Source organism: Vidua macroura, chromosome 3, assembly GCF_024509145.1.
Source record: "Vidua macroura isolate BioBank_ID:100142 chromosome 3, ASM2450914v1, whole genome shotgun sequence".
NCBI classification, from domain to species: domain Eukaryota; kingdom Metazoa; phylum Chordata; class Aves; order Passeriformes; family Viduidae; genus Vidua; species Vidua macroura.
Window position 1 is genome coordinate 51,576,337 of NC_071573.1, and position 14,582 is coordinate 51,590,918.

The 14,582-nt window shown below is 43.1% G+C and overlaps 1 protein-coding gene across 1 annotated transcript; it reads right to left on the minus strand.

The window, feature by feature from the left end:
- Positions 1–165: 165 nt before the first annotated feature.
- LOC128805736 (p53 apoptosis effector related to PMP-22-like) lies at positions 166–10,829 on the minus strand. The gene is made up of 3 exons (XM_053974617.1): positions 10,557–10,829; positions 3,218–3,361; positions 166–2,601 (listed from the first exon to the last, which is right to left on the minus strand). The coding sequence occupies exons 1-3, from the start codon at positions 10,765–10,767 to the stop codon at positions 2,366–2,368; spliced, it is 591 nt and encodes a 196-aa protein (XP_053830592.1). The 5' UTR covers positions 10,768–10,829; the 3' UTR covers positions 166–2,365.
- Positions 10,830–14,582: the final 3,753 nt, after the last annotated feature.

The window sequence follows — 14,582 nt, forward strand, 5'->3', positions numbered from 1 at the left end:
AAATGAAGTTGTTGCCTCCCGGACATGAGGTCTTTAACTTCATTCTATTAACCTGACATTTTCTGGATACTGATATTCAAGTTAATAGAAGGAAAGAATGGCTTATTTATTTGATTTTATGAAATTAATCCACTAACCACAAACACCACCAAGTTTCTACAAGCGTCAGTTAAAACGTTTTTAATTAAGCCACAACATTTGAAATGAGTGTCACATACATTAATATCACTTGAAAGTAATTAATAACTTTTTGCAATAGCTTTCTCTGGAACATTGAAGTTGTGTAACATGCTGGTTATGCTTCTACCCCTCCCAGTACATTCAGAGCCAAGTTTATTTTACATTAGTCCTCTTCTGACAAGTTATGCCAATGCTTATTAAAAAAGCATACAAAAGACATAAATTATGCTAATCCTGATTACCATATTACCATCGTCCCTGTCATTAGGAAAGGTGTCCATTTTCTTACGCTTTCTTCTCCTTTTCAGCTTTAGTTGTGCAAGGGTTTTCCTGACTTGAGATTCTCTGCTGTCTTTTGAATTCACTAGAAGTAGGTACTACCATTACTTTAATGATAAAGTCTACACAGTATGCCCCACCAGCCAGTACTGTACAGAAAAGGGAAAAAATTTTAAAAGGACATGTTTGCCACAGAACTCTCTTATTCAGCAAGAATTATAAATACAATTGATTGTATATGCCACAACTGAGCTCGTAACACAGTTCTGAAGTCTGCAGACATTTATGCTCTGCAAAGTTATAAAACACAGGCCTAGAAGGGACCTTCAGGAATCACCTGGCCTCTCTAAAACAGGATCACATGCAATATATAGCATTATCAAATTGAAAAAGGTGTTACAAAATGGAAAGCTATACAAGATATAATACAAGAAATACAGGGCATTGCAAAAAGATCAGTTGTAAATTACTTTAACTTTACAGTCTGTTGGTTAATGCTTTCTAAGTTCTATTTTGTACATGTGCATGAATACACATACCCACACACTTACCCTCTCCTAAGTACCAGGTTCATGAGAGTAAGAAATAACACAGAGCAACATGCAGCATTTGCTTTCCACCCCACCTATATCCTCCTCAGTCTGTCTTTGCTAAAGCTACTTCCCCCATAGCTGGAAAAGGAGTTAGAAAAATGAACTTCTTCCTTCTTCCCCAGCTGAACAAAGCCCTGACAAAGATTATAGACCATAATTAAATCTGCTGTAAGATGCTGGAGGTCCATGACCAACACAGACATGGCTACACCTCGCTCGAATACTTATTTGGAATTGCTGGCTGCAGAAACACAAATAAGGAGCTAGCCAGATTACTCCAACACTGATGTTTGTATGAAGTTTGCATATGTAAATTGCTCACAAAACTGCCTTTCTATTTCTACCTTTTACCCCTACTCACTCACAAAGCAGCCCAAATTTGCTAAATTCTGAGGTACTTTCAGTGTTAGAAACTTTCGGAGGTTTTTAAACACCTTATGCTAAAATTTCCCTTCAAAGCGCACTGATAATTAAAACACTGCAACTTTACAAAGGTAGACAAATAGAATAGTTTATGTTTCTGCTCAAAGATACTTTCTAAATCAGCATCCCTCATATACCATGTAAAAATGTATGTAGTTTAGCATCTGAATCCATTACAACATACATATGTGATTCCATCATAAGTCCTACTGTGGCCACAAACCCACCAATGCTACATTAGCCACTCTTATGTTATACACTCCAGCTCCATGCTTTGGAGGAGACCTTGTCCAACAGCACCAATTGGTGGAAAATAAAATTTAATTTTATTTTCCCCTTTATTCAAATAGCTAATAGTCAACAACAGTCTAGTAACAGGAATGAGAAAAGATTTTTAGGCCGCAGGTGACTGTGATAGTATCACAGAAGTTTCTTCCTTGGGACTGACTTTGACAGAACAACAAGTATTCCTTGGAACGCTGTGTTTTTTCCTAGCTCCATTTAAAGCAATTTTGTCAGAAGTGAATAAAACCAACCTATCTCGCAGGACCCACTAATGGGTTGTTTAAAATCTGTCCTTTTCCTTTCTACACTTGAAACACTATCATCTATATTCATAAGAAAATATTTGAATAAAATAAGGATGACTCAATTAACTGGGAGGGGAAGGAGCAAGTAAACCACCCAAACTGAATTGACATGAAAATATGTAAATAATACTTTGGATAAAAGCTATTTGGTTTAAGATGCCAATGGTTTTCCTAATTTATTGCCAGGCACAGTAAGAAATACGCTGGCAAAATAAGGTGAGTTTTTTTAGTCTCCTACAATCACACCAAATGTACATCAGAGGTGCTCCTCTGTTTTGACAGTTGGCTGTACTTGATCTTTCAATTTAAGTATGGAGCTCTCTCTGGGGAAGAGTAGTAATAGGTAGGCTTGATGTTTCCCAGGACTTCATCTTCCCAGTTGGGGAGGCAGCAGAAGAAGAAAGCACAACCTATTACAACAACAGTGCTGGCCCAGCCAAAACCATAGGCCCAGCTGAACATGTTATCTCCTGTCAGTGGAATGTCTTCTGTGAATTTCACTGGGTAAATGACCAAGCCAATGATCTGGAATGCAGCTGGAGAGAGAAAAGAAAGAAAACCAGGAGTAAGTTACAGTGAACATATTACGGTTCCCATTAAGAAAAGGTACCTGGAGATAAATGCATACTTAAGATATGTAAGGATTAGCTTCAGACCTGCAATCACATCTGCATTGTTACAGAGGTATGTGACTTGTGTCCCAGGCAGATCCCCACACCTGTGTGGCTGTGGCACCTCAGCTGCCATTGCCAGGTTGCTAAGGTACATACCTGCATGCCGTGACCAGCCCTGTTCCACAGCCAGCACCGGGAACCCTGCCAAGCCAGTTACCTCCCAGAGCCTCATGCCTCCTCCTCCCATCAGAAAGGTGGGAAGCACCCACAGCTCTTAAGTCTTAGCATGTGACATGCAGGGTCAAAGGTCTTGGGTGTCCCCATAAATTTCTCTTGGGAAAGTGAGAACCGACAAAGGCCACTGAAGCTCCCCTACCCATTATGCTTTCAGAGCACAACTCAGCCTTCCCTTGTTCCCCGTGAAAATGAGTCATAAACCAGACAAAGCTAATTTCATAAGGGAGGCTCCATCTAGCATTTTTTTCTGCTGATGCCTGTTTCACATCTAAAATAACCTTGTCTTTGTGCCCAGCCTTACCAACAACAAAGAGCAGGCCTCCAATTCCTCGCACGAAGTTGAAGCGGAGGATCTCAATAGAGAACGCGATGACTGCAAGGGCGAAACAGATGACCAGGATCACAAAGCCAACGAGGTATGTGGCAGCTGCTGCTCTCCCCCACCCTTGAAGAGAAAACAAGAAAGGTATTACACACAGCAGTACTCTCCTGTAGGTCTTTGCAGCTCTTTGGTTTTCTTTAATCATTTTTTATTGAAACCCTTTACTTTAAGAAGCGTGCCCTTATGTCAGAGCAATACTGAATGCCTGCAAAGCACACAGCTGCAGAGCAGGAGGGCACCATTACTGCTGGAGCAGCACAGGTATCCCTGCCTGCTAACTTGTCTGGCTGAAAAGGGGGATAGAGTGCAGCATAGAAGAGAGATAATACCTTCAAACTCTGTGTCTGTAAGACACCCACAGATATCTAAGCAGATAGGGCACACAACTGCTGACAGTGCCCTTTATCATTACAGCTCCTGTTTGATATTCAAGTTTACAAAAGCACTTCCATGCATGGGGAAGTGTGAAAGCAGACAAGAGGGTACCACCACAGGAGATAACTGCTGGGAAATAATAGTGCTGTCTGCATAAAACTTCCGTTTGTTTACGACAAGAATAGGGCATGTGGAGCAAAATAAGCACAACCAAAAGAAGTAAACCTGCAATAGCTGAAAAGACGACAAAAAGAATGTTCTTGAAAATAAGTATCTATTCACAGCTAAAATGTAGCAGGTGGAGGAGAAACAACAAAATCTGAGGTAAAAGTTGATGAGTCCTCTTTGAATCATTACTTTGACATTTGCTGGAACAGGGTGTATCAAGCTACTTAGTGTCAAGCTACTGCATGCTGGAGAGGCTCAGGCGTGAAGCAAGCTCAGCTGTATTCCAATGGAGCCGCACCAGCATCCAGAACTCACCTGGCACAGGCCAGGGCCAAGGCAACAATGGCAGGAAAACCTCCTAGATCAACAGCCAGTGATTCTACTTTAGCAGTAACAAGGGCCTTGTGAAAAGGCCCTCACACACCTTGTCCTCTTCGGAAACCAAGCAATTTAGGTGAGCCCAGTGCAAACAACTACAAGCAAAGGTGTTCCTGCCCTGGAGGCAGGATACTGCCCACAAGGGCTAAACCATACTAGCTGTTGCTTTGTTTTCCAGTCAGCTGTCATCACAGTTCAATTCCCACATCTACATATTGTGGGTTTCTACTTTCACACACTCAAAAAGAGGTAGGGCTGGATCCTGAGCTCCCTCTAATGTAGGAATAAAGAGGCCAGTGAGACCTTGGTCAGAACATTAAAAAAAAAAAAAATCTCTTTCATCATAGTTGTCCATTCCAACACAGTTGAAGTGACTTTGGAGATATCCTGCTTTCATTGTAGTCTCCACTCTTTCTCAGCAATTTGCAGTCAGAAATCAAAGCATTGTTTTACAGCTATTTTAATTAGATCTGTTAGAACTGGTTTCTTTTTCCTCTAATCCAACAGCAAAAGTAAAATACAGAAGGTATCCATCAAGCAAATCTCTGCCAAAACTCCCAACCACCGCCACTGCTACCTGAAGACAATAAAACTGGCACAGAAAAGATAAGGAAAAGTCTTTCTTTCCCCTTTCCCTTCCTGGAGCTACTCAAGACAGTAAAAACTTCTCAAATTTCTTCTTCTTCAACTAGTTTTGCATGTCTCATACCCCTTCCCTGAGGGAATGCTGAGGGGAAGAAGTGGGGAGGAGACTGATGAGTGTCTGGAGAGTAGAGCTATGTCAGTGGTTTGATAAAATCTTTACATAAGAAATATTCTCTGTCATACCTAATGCAGGTATTGAATATTGTCTCCACAGTAGGATTTCTTTAGTGATAACTAATATAAAGGGATATGTAACCATTACACACAGCCGGCCCAGGAAAACCCATTCAGACTAGATTATTTTGGCAAGATTTTATCAATATTTGCCCTAATAAGAAAAAAAAAAAAAAAAAAAAGAAAAAAAAAAAGAAAAAAAAAAAAAGCATGACAAGGAGGAACACTAAGTTACCATAGTATATTCCCTTTCAGATGCATTATTTATGCTGACAAGACGTAGGAAGACAAATCTGGCATCTCTTTAATAAAATGTAAGTTGTAAACTCAAATACACCTGCACATTAGACACCTTGAGGTTTAATGCAACACAAACACAGCTGGAGGAGTACAAAGCAGAATGCCACAGTGCTCTCACTGCCATTTTCATATCATCTGTACTGTCTTTACAAGCATAATAAGCTTTTGGATACAGGTCAGCCCAGGTTCTGCTCACAGTGATTTATTTTCTTGTCTCTGGCAATAAGAAAATGACAACACATATAGCTGCAGGAGATATCTTGTTAGGAAGATTAATATCAAGCTCCGCTTTGCTTCAGGTCTTCAGAAACAAGGCAGCAGTATGTACCATCATCATGAAACTCAGTGAGTTTTGTGCTCATGTGTGACAGGGCTCAGTGCTGGTGACCCAGTACCTTCTGCTCTTTCTTCAGCTGGATTATCTTTTCCAACAGCACTTAGCAGCAGGTTGATGCTGACAAGACCTGATAAGACTGAGTCATATGTGCTGCCCACAGCACTAGAGGGGTGTGCTCTGGGCTGGATGAGTGTAGTCAGCCACTGAACCATCAGCCAGACACTTGATCCCCTGTGGGAATCACAGGACTTATGGTTAATTTTTGAGATTTCTCTTACAATTTGTATATATATAAGTCTCTTAATAAGTGACTGATGGGAGAGATTTGGGTAGGAGGGTGAACCTTTCCCGAGCATAGAGTGCAGCTCTGGGATGTTCCTTATCTACATGACCTGTTGCCACCCCCACCGACAGGGAGACTTTTCACCAGAGGGGCTGCTGCGGAGCCAAAACTGAAATTGCTGCTTCTCCATGAAGGATCTCCCTCATCCCCACACCTATCAAGTCAGGCTTTCCCAGCTCCTTTTCCTCCTAAAGGCTTCTGAGAGCTGACCAAGTCCCCACAGGCACCCAGCTCTCCTGTCTCTCTGAAAGATCCTCCCCCTACAGATCCCAGCTGCCAGGAGGGGAGAGGTGCAGGTTTACCCTCTCACTGTTTGCTGCCATGAGAGCTGGAGAGACCTGCTCACAGTCAGAGAATGACAGATTAGCCCCAGTTTCTATCTGGTTTATGCTCAAAAGTACCTTGTAATCATAAGATATTAAGCCAGAATTTAAGCTTTTCCATAAAAATAGAAAATTCACAGACCCATTAATTTGTCAGAGAGAATATTTCTTGTGCAAAATAAACATAAATATGATGTATGTTTATGAAATAAGAACACCACAGTGATTTGGAGCTGCATAAATAGAAAGGCAGAAGAACAGGAGAGCAGAAAAGCAGAGAAATATTTGGAGGTATTAGTGTTTCCAGGTCAGCTTGGCCTCAAAGAATAGTCAAGCTCTTTGCATCTAATCAGCAGAAAAGTATTTATCTATTAGGTGGTGTTGAAAGAACATTTAAAAACAACTGTTCAGAAGGTCTGTAATTATTAGGAAGGATTAAGAGTTTTATTACATAGCATTACATTACATTAATGATTACTATGGGAAGGAACTAAGCTGCAAATGTTATCATGCAAATAACTAGGAGGGGTCATCATTACTAAATGTTAATGACGAGCACCAGTAATATGATGAAATTAAAAGAAAGCAAGCAACAGTGCCTTAGCATTAAGTGTATTTCCTGACTTCATTCAGCCATGCCTCAGCCTCACCAGGGAGGAGGTGGAATCTCTACAGGCTAAGATATGATATTTAAATCTAGATTTCTCTTTAGGAATCAATAAAAGAGCTGTGAAAATAGTTTAGCTCCTGCTAGATGAACTGCTACAGGATTTGAATTAACAAGACTCTCATATTTTTTCATTCACTTACAGAATGAAGCTAGTTTGTTAGCTCATGAGTAAATGGAAGTTTTTATCATGACCTGCAGAGACTGGGCATGTTTTTGCAATGTAGCTGTAATATTCTTGTGTATGTAAATGGCAGTGGCAATCTTTGTTTGGCCTCAAGAGCCCATTACACAGAATGTCCAAAAATATCTCCCTTTTTTGATGTAATAAAGGAGCAGTGGACTGCAAGCAAAAGAGCAGTGTCAGCACTACTTTCTTTCTCAGATAATCTGCAAACTTACATGGTAGCATGACTGGTGAGAGGAAGCTATGTGCAAACCCACCAAGAGCATAGAGAACCCCAGAATCGAAGGTTTGCTGGAAGGATGGGTTGGAGATCAGTGCTTAGAATCACAATCTGTTTTGGCTTTAGGAGTGCAAGAAAAGGAACTGCTAAACTACCAAAATATTAAATACAAGCCTTCTAGTATAAACTTGGCTTCAGTTGAGAGCTGAGGAGGGGCACAATCCTACACTTTTCCAACTTTTAGTCTCTGGATTGTTAGCAGCAGAAGTTTGCTGCTCAGGAGCCAGCATTGTCAGAGACACCAGCCTCACATTTCACTGGTATCTTTTACCAGGAAGTTGCAGTGTTTTCTGGGTGTAGGCAGGGACGCCAACTGTTACACCTTTCCCATCAGCATTTCCCAAGTGCCTGCACTTGCCTGACACTACACACGATGTTAGTTTGTCTTGAATGCATCCTGGCATTTGTAAATCAGACAAAAGCGTGCCTGAAAAGACTTGTATTGTAAAGGTAAGCATACACCTAGCATTCCTCCTTTATTTATCTGGCCCCTCAGTGAAGTCTCCACATGCACTCAGTTTCACCAATAATCTGTGGTATCAAAGTCCATGCCTCTAGGGACATAGGTACAGTGGCACAGCTCCAGTGAAACATGATTCACAAAGGTTGGGCTCGTGGTTTGTTTTTTTTGTTTGTTTGTTTGGTTGGTTGGTTTTTTTTCTGGCATTTACTAAGGATGCAGAAAACTGCTTCCATTTTTCTTTGTTGGCTGGTACATACTAAATGAATACCAACTGGCTCTTAGGGATATAAGAAAGAGTTAACCTAATGAGGTTACCTTTACTGCACATGTACACGCCCATCTTTTATAGTGTTAATTCAAAGCAAAGTCGCTGGGACCAGTCATTCAGAACCAGGAGGGCGCAGCCACCCATAAATATTGCTCCTAAACTTACAATCTCATCACTATAAAGACAATCATCCATTCCAAGTTACACAGTGCAAATAATCTTTGTCATAGCTGATGGCTTGCTGATATGTTTTAAACACACAGTCAACAGTTAAATCCTGCAATGGTCTAGACTTAGTCATCTTGAGTCATATTCTAGTGCACTACAGCACTTCTGCATTGCAACATTTTGATAGACACTGCCAACCAGGGCACTTCCCAGACAAACTAGTACAGAACTCTAAACAAAATCCCTTCCCTGCCTCCCTACCACATGACATCCTACTCTTCTTTTTCCCTTTCACTTTTTCCCTCTCATGTGGTATTTGCAAATGTGCATTAAGAAGCTATGCAGTTTAGGAGACACTCCTATTTGCAAATCTTTGTTTGTCTTTTCCTGCCCCTTTCCCTGCGTTTAAAATAAGTGACTCGTCTGCTTTTTTCTTCCTCTTCCTCGTACACATGCCACAGCTCAATTAAGAATTTGTCTAATGGTACATTCTGTTCATGGAGATCCACTCTGAAGTCTTCATTTCATCAGGAGAGGTGCAGGATGGTTAGTGCACAGCAATTATTGTATGCAAAACACACATTATGCATCTCAATTAACTAACCTTTCTTTTCCTGCAGCAGTGCTATAAATGCCTGCTAGACATTTTTCCTTTGTAAATGCCCTCACCTATTTTGACAGTAATTGCATTAGCATAGAAGAAAAGAAAACAAAACAAATCAAACCTGAACTCATGTGTTACATCCTGTCTCTAGATGTAAATAGTATTTGAGTAGACAGTGGCATTGATGTTATGAAAATCTGAGAACAGGCAAATTCATATAAATAAGCCAAAGATTTAAATAAGTTTTGGTTTAAATAAGCCTAGGCTTAAACTAGTGAAGTTGAAGATGCTGTTCTTCTGTGTCAGCCTGTTAACTAGGAAAAAACCACAGAAAATTACTTTTGTCCCGCAATGCTGAGGGCTGACGCAAAGCACACACCCATCAGTACTCAGGGACATGTGAAGCCGTGTCACTACAGGAGAAAACAAATTCCAGCAGCTGTACTGTATTAGCACTTTTTCCCTGTGCAATGCAAATTTCAGCAGCTCTGCTCTAGCTTTTCTTCTCTGTCTGATGGGGGAGATGGATATTTTCATCTCACTAGCCAGATTTCTTCTACCTTCAGTAAAGCCCAAAGATATCACCCAGCTGAGAAACAAAGCCACTTCTCTTACAGTATATTCAGGATTTAGCTTGTGCACGAGTGTTGCAATGAAAAGCTTCTGGAAATGAGTCTGCCGTGCTCAGACAGCAAGGGATCTGCGCAGGGAAACAGTCCCAGCTCTCCCAGCTGAAACACACCCTTCCAGCCCCCCAGTCCCTAAAGAACCCTCATCCAAGATCTTAAGGCGGGTCTGCTTATTTGTCCAGAAATATTTTGTTTGAGGGAAAAGCAGATGTAATCAGACCCACGTGTCCTAGCAATAAAACAAAAAGTCCCTCAAAAGACCTAGGTACTGAGAGTGTGCAATAAGAATATTACAGTGGCGATGCCAGATACAGAAGCAGCTAAACAAGCTAAAACAGAGGCACACTTATCCCTGATTTAGGCCCCAGTGCAACAGAGAGGTACAAAGGAAAGAGCATTTTTTTTCCTCCCTGCGAACCCACATCAGACCATTTTAAGCTGCAGATCAGGAGGCATTTTAATAGCTGCACTCCTTTGGCCAGGAGGGTTAAATTAAGGTGCTCTCTTCCCCCAGAGGGTCGGGAAAATACCATTTTACTACTGTCCAGGCGTGGTTCTGCATAGGACACTTTGCATGAAGTTTTCCACACTCGCCATCCAGGGAAGCCAGCGGCACAGGGAGGGAGCAGCCAGGTAAGGCTATGGCACTGCAGCCCGATGAGAGTTCAAGGGGAAGCAAACAGACAGCTTGGAGCCAGTTGCTATCTTACTTTGGTTGTAAAATAACTTCAGAAAAACCCAAAATATCAACACCACGGCTTCTCAGTGTTGTACTGATAAAAAAAAAGATCGCTCTGGAGTAGTCTAGTCCTGTGTCTCGGAGCTGGTTTAAGTCCCGAAACAGCATGGATACTCCATTCCAGAAAGCAGCTGCTCCACAGCAGAGTTAGGGGAGGTCAATAGCCTTGGCACCTACTGCCCCGGATGCCTCGGAAGGCTCCTCACTCACCGTAGTCCATCAGGGATTCGCAGCTCCAGTTGAGGTCCTCCTCGCCCCGCGTGCAGCTCTCCCACAGCGACGCTTGCTGCACGTAGGGCTCCGACTCGGACTCCAGCCAGCCCCGGCCCGCCAGGGCGATGATGCCCATGATGATGGCAAGGCCCAGCAGCAGGGGCAGGAGCCACCTGCACCTCCAGCAGGCGAGGCCGCACACCACCATCGTGCCCGGCCGGCGGCGCGCCCGGCGAGCCCGGGCGTCGCGGGTGTGGTGCGGTGGGAACCTCCGCCGGGACGGGAGACTGCGAGCGTGCCGGTCCGAGCGGGGTTTTAAGGCGCCGGGGAGGAGGGAGTCCCACCCACATTCCTCTGACTAAGCCTGCCGCCGCCGGCGGCCCCGACCGGTGAGGCCGGCGGAGAGCGGCGGAGGGAGCGGGGCCCGGCCCGTCCCGGTCCCGCCAGCCCCGCTCGGCCCCGGCCCCTCGCTCGGCCCGCCCGGGCTCACCCTCGCACTTCTCCTCTCGCCGCCCGCCACCCTCCCGCACCCGCTCCCGCTCCGCCGTCGTGGCACAGACACCGCAAAAACGCAACCGCAGCGAAAAAACTTGTGGTTCTCGGGGTTCCACGAGCCCTGCCTTCCTCATGGGGGCTGGAGATCATCCTCCTCCTCTCTGATCACTGGACAGACCGACCAGCATTGCCTAACACTGATAATAGTGATGGTGTTAGCCACTTCAGGTACCAAAAGCTTGCAAAAAGTTGCTTTTGCAGTTGACAAAAAAGAGACACCTTAAAGAAAGGTGTCATATGAGGATGGGAATATGACATTATTAACAAGGAAACCATCATTTGTTTCACATCACACTCAGCATTAAAGAAATGCATGTTTCCTAATGGTCATCTAATGAGTGCTTCATTGCAGTTGTGCTCTGGCTTCCAAGCAGGCTGTTCTGGGCACTGGACAAAGCCCAGCAGTGGTAGTCAGGACCCATCCACCCTGATCCTTTCCCATTCTGTGTCTGGAAATGCACCCCAAGATACCAGATGACCAAAATGAATGCTTGCCCATCATATAGCATGAATGGACACCCAAAATTCTGGTCATGGGAGAAGCACTTCTCCACAATAAGATATCTATATATCCCATTGTGTCACTCCGTTGCCCAGCATCAAATCAAATTCATTATCTGAGCAGACACATGCCCATGACAGGCCTAGAGGAGCTTGTGTTTTGGGCACACAGCTCACACATGTTTGATTGAGTCCTGGAGCAGCTTCTGAGGCCTCACCAAAGAAGACATTAGGAAGACAAATCACTGAGATCTGAAGGACTGAAAATATAATAGTGGGTGAGAGGGATTACATGTGCTTCATGGAGAATGGGACCATATGAGTTCTTACTGAACTGCATCAAATGGGATTTTGTCACAGCTATGTCACATATAATCAAATGGTGCTCAATGCCAATTCCTCAAAAGATATTCATGGGAGGTGTCCTGTAAGGAGTGATGGTCAACCTCATTAGTGTACTGATTGCTGGCAACTATTAGGGAATGGATTGAGATGCTAAAATCAGAACAATAAGATGACATCACTATAGGCAAGTTGCAAAAATCTCAGGCAGGGTACCTCAAATCATGTGGAGTTTCACCAGTTCTCTCAACATCCTTTTGATGTTCATTCCCATTGTTCAGGCATTATTTCAAATTCATAATAAAGTAGAGCCGTAAATAAAATTTGCCAGAACTACTTACAAGCCTATGTCATCAGCACACAGGTTTTGCATGTCAGAGAAGTAATGGCAGAACTGGGCAATATGATCCTCTCTTTTTGCCACACAACAGAACTTCGTTTGTGCAGTGCCAAGCAGTGATTTTCCAGCAGTCTCATTATTAGCACTCAAGTCACCTCAGAAGGAGATGCAGAAAATATTTTCTTCAGAAATTCTGCAGAAAGTATTTTCTTCAGAAATTGAGTGCTGTTGGAAGAGAAGTGAGAGTAAATTTCATCCATTGATGAAATGCACCCCTCAGGAAAGCGCTGTCTTCATTATAAGGGTAAAAAATGAGTGAGTTCCCCCCGTTCAGACAGGAGTATAGAGCTGGCTCCAATTTTTAGTAATTGCATTACTTGGTTTCCCAAGTCTGTCCTACACGTGGAGTGCCTCAGTGCCCTCCAAATCCACCTGTGGCATTAGTGGCTTGTGCTGCCTTTGGCCTATCCTCCTACTCCCAGTGATGCCATAAAGAAAGAAATGCCATCTTCTCTTTTCTTCTTAAATCCTTGGTTTTTTAACAACTAGGAAATCCAGCTGAAGTTAAAAGATAATACACCAAAGATTCCATTCTGTATGAGTGAGGGCCTATAACACAGTCCATGAAATTGTCTGCCTTCCGTCCCAATGATTGTATTTATTAGCAAAGAGATCTATTGAACTAATAAACCAGTGCCTCCTGCAGCAAAACAGGCATCTCCAGCAACATATGCAGCTTTTCTCACCTCTGGGCTGTATAACCCACATCTTCCAGAGACCAGACGGTAGGAGTCAGCTCTGTGGGGCTGCAGTGATACAGGCATGAAAAACAAGTAGTGCTTTTATTATGAGGAAAAGATGCCCTAATACATAACAAAACAAACAGGAGGTTTGCTCTCCTAAACACCAAACCTGCCTGAATGTAGCTGGACATTCTTGATCAAGCTCCACTGACAAATGTACATTATCTTCAGTTGTGAACACAGCTACATATTCTGTAGTAATGAAAATAAGAACACTTTCCCCAGTTTTATCTTTGGCCATGTTAAAAAACATCATAAGCTTCTTTCACCACCACTACCCTTATTTATTTATTATGCAAATAATAAATTAATTTCATAAGCTTTGTGGCCCTATAGAAATATTTTTTCTCTGCAGTGTAACAAGGGATATGCCTCTCTAGCAGGCAGTGCTTTACATGGAGTAAATCATTTACTGGTGCTGGCAATCATTCACCTAGCTATCAGAGTAAACCAAGTAGCACTGAGAGAGGGTCAGGGATCAGCTCCAGCCCAGACAGGTATGGCTGGGCTCTCATGGGCTTTGAAATACACCAGCAGGAATCTGCAGGCTGGTTGCCAAGAGTGCATTTGGGGTGAGGGGAGGGGAGTGGGACATATAGTGGGTAGCACAGTGCCAAGGGCATCCCTCTGCCCTGCAGAGTCCGCTCAGGTACAGGGTACTTTCCTTTATCCATTTTACATGGCTGGCCTTTTCTAGCCTGTTTACCTCTCAGATAACAAAAAATTCAGAAAAAAAAGTCTGCAGACTGAGTATCTGTTATAAATCCAATTCCTATGTAGTTCATGGGTGTTGCCCTTCAGCAGCGTCCTATGCTCACTTTTCTCCATGTCCAAGTGCCCCAATTCTGCTTAATCTCTCTTCAGCATCACAGCCACCTAATTAACATCACCTAAACAGGATAGTCACTCAACCCATAAAACAGGATAGGCATGGGATGTAATTTGTATAACCCACAACAACCACACCATCAGTGTTTCCAGATCTAACTTCAATTTCCTCATGTGTGCTCAAAAGCTGCCATTATGTGAATTTACAAGAAAGCAATTTTTCTGGCCAGCTCTTGTTAGTAGCCCTTAGCTGAACTCAGTTTACATTACAGACTCCTCTATGGCTGGCATAGATGAAATAAGCTGGCTCTCTGCAACTGATGTACTGTGGAGCCTACTTCAAAAGCCTTGTGGAAATACTGGGGCAACAGTTTGGCCTGCAGAGGTGTGACTAGCCCTTTCTCATTCCTGCAAGGGACAACTCATGTGACTCCATCAGCCTGAGATGACCTAAAATCTTAGAAATAAACGGGTATTAAAGAGTCCTACTTCTGTGCTTGCAGTGCCTATGGCTGTCATACAGCAGTGAAGGTGCACGTGTGCTTGCTAACTCCAGTTTTCTACATTTAGGTTGTGCAAAGGTCTCTCTATTGTCCTAAAGTTGCACTGGGTGAAATTCCATTTCAGTAAAGGAAATGGCAGAATCCCAGGTGG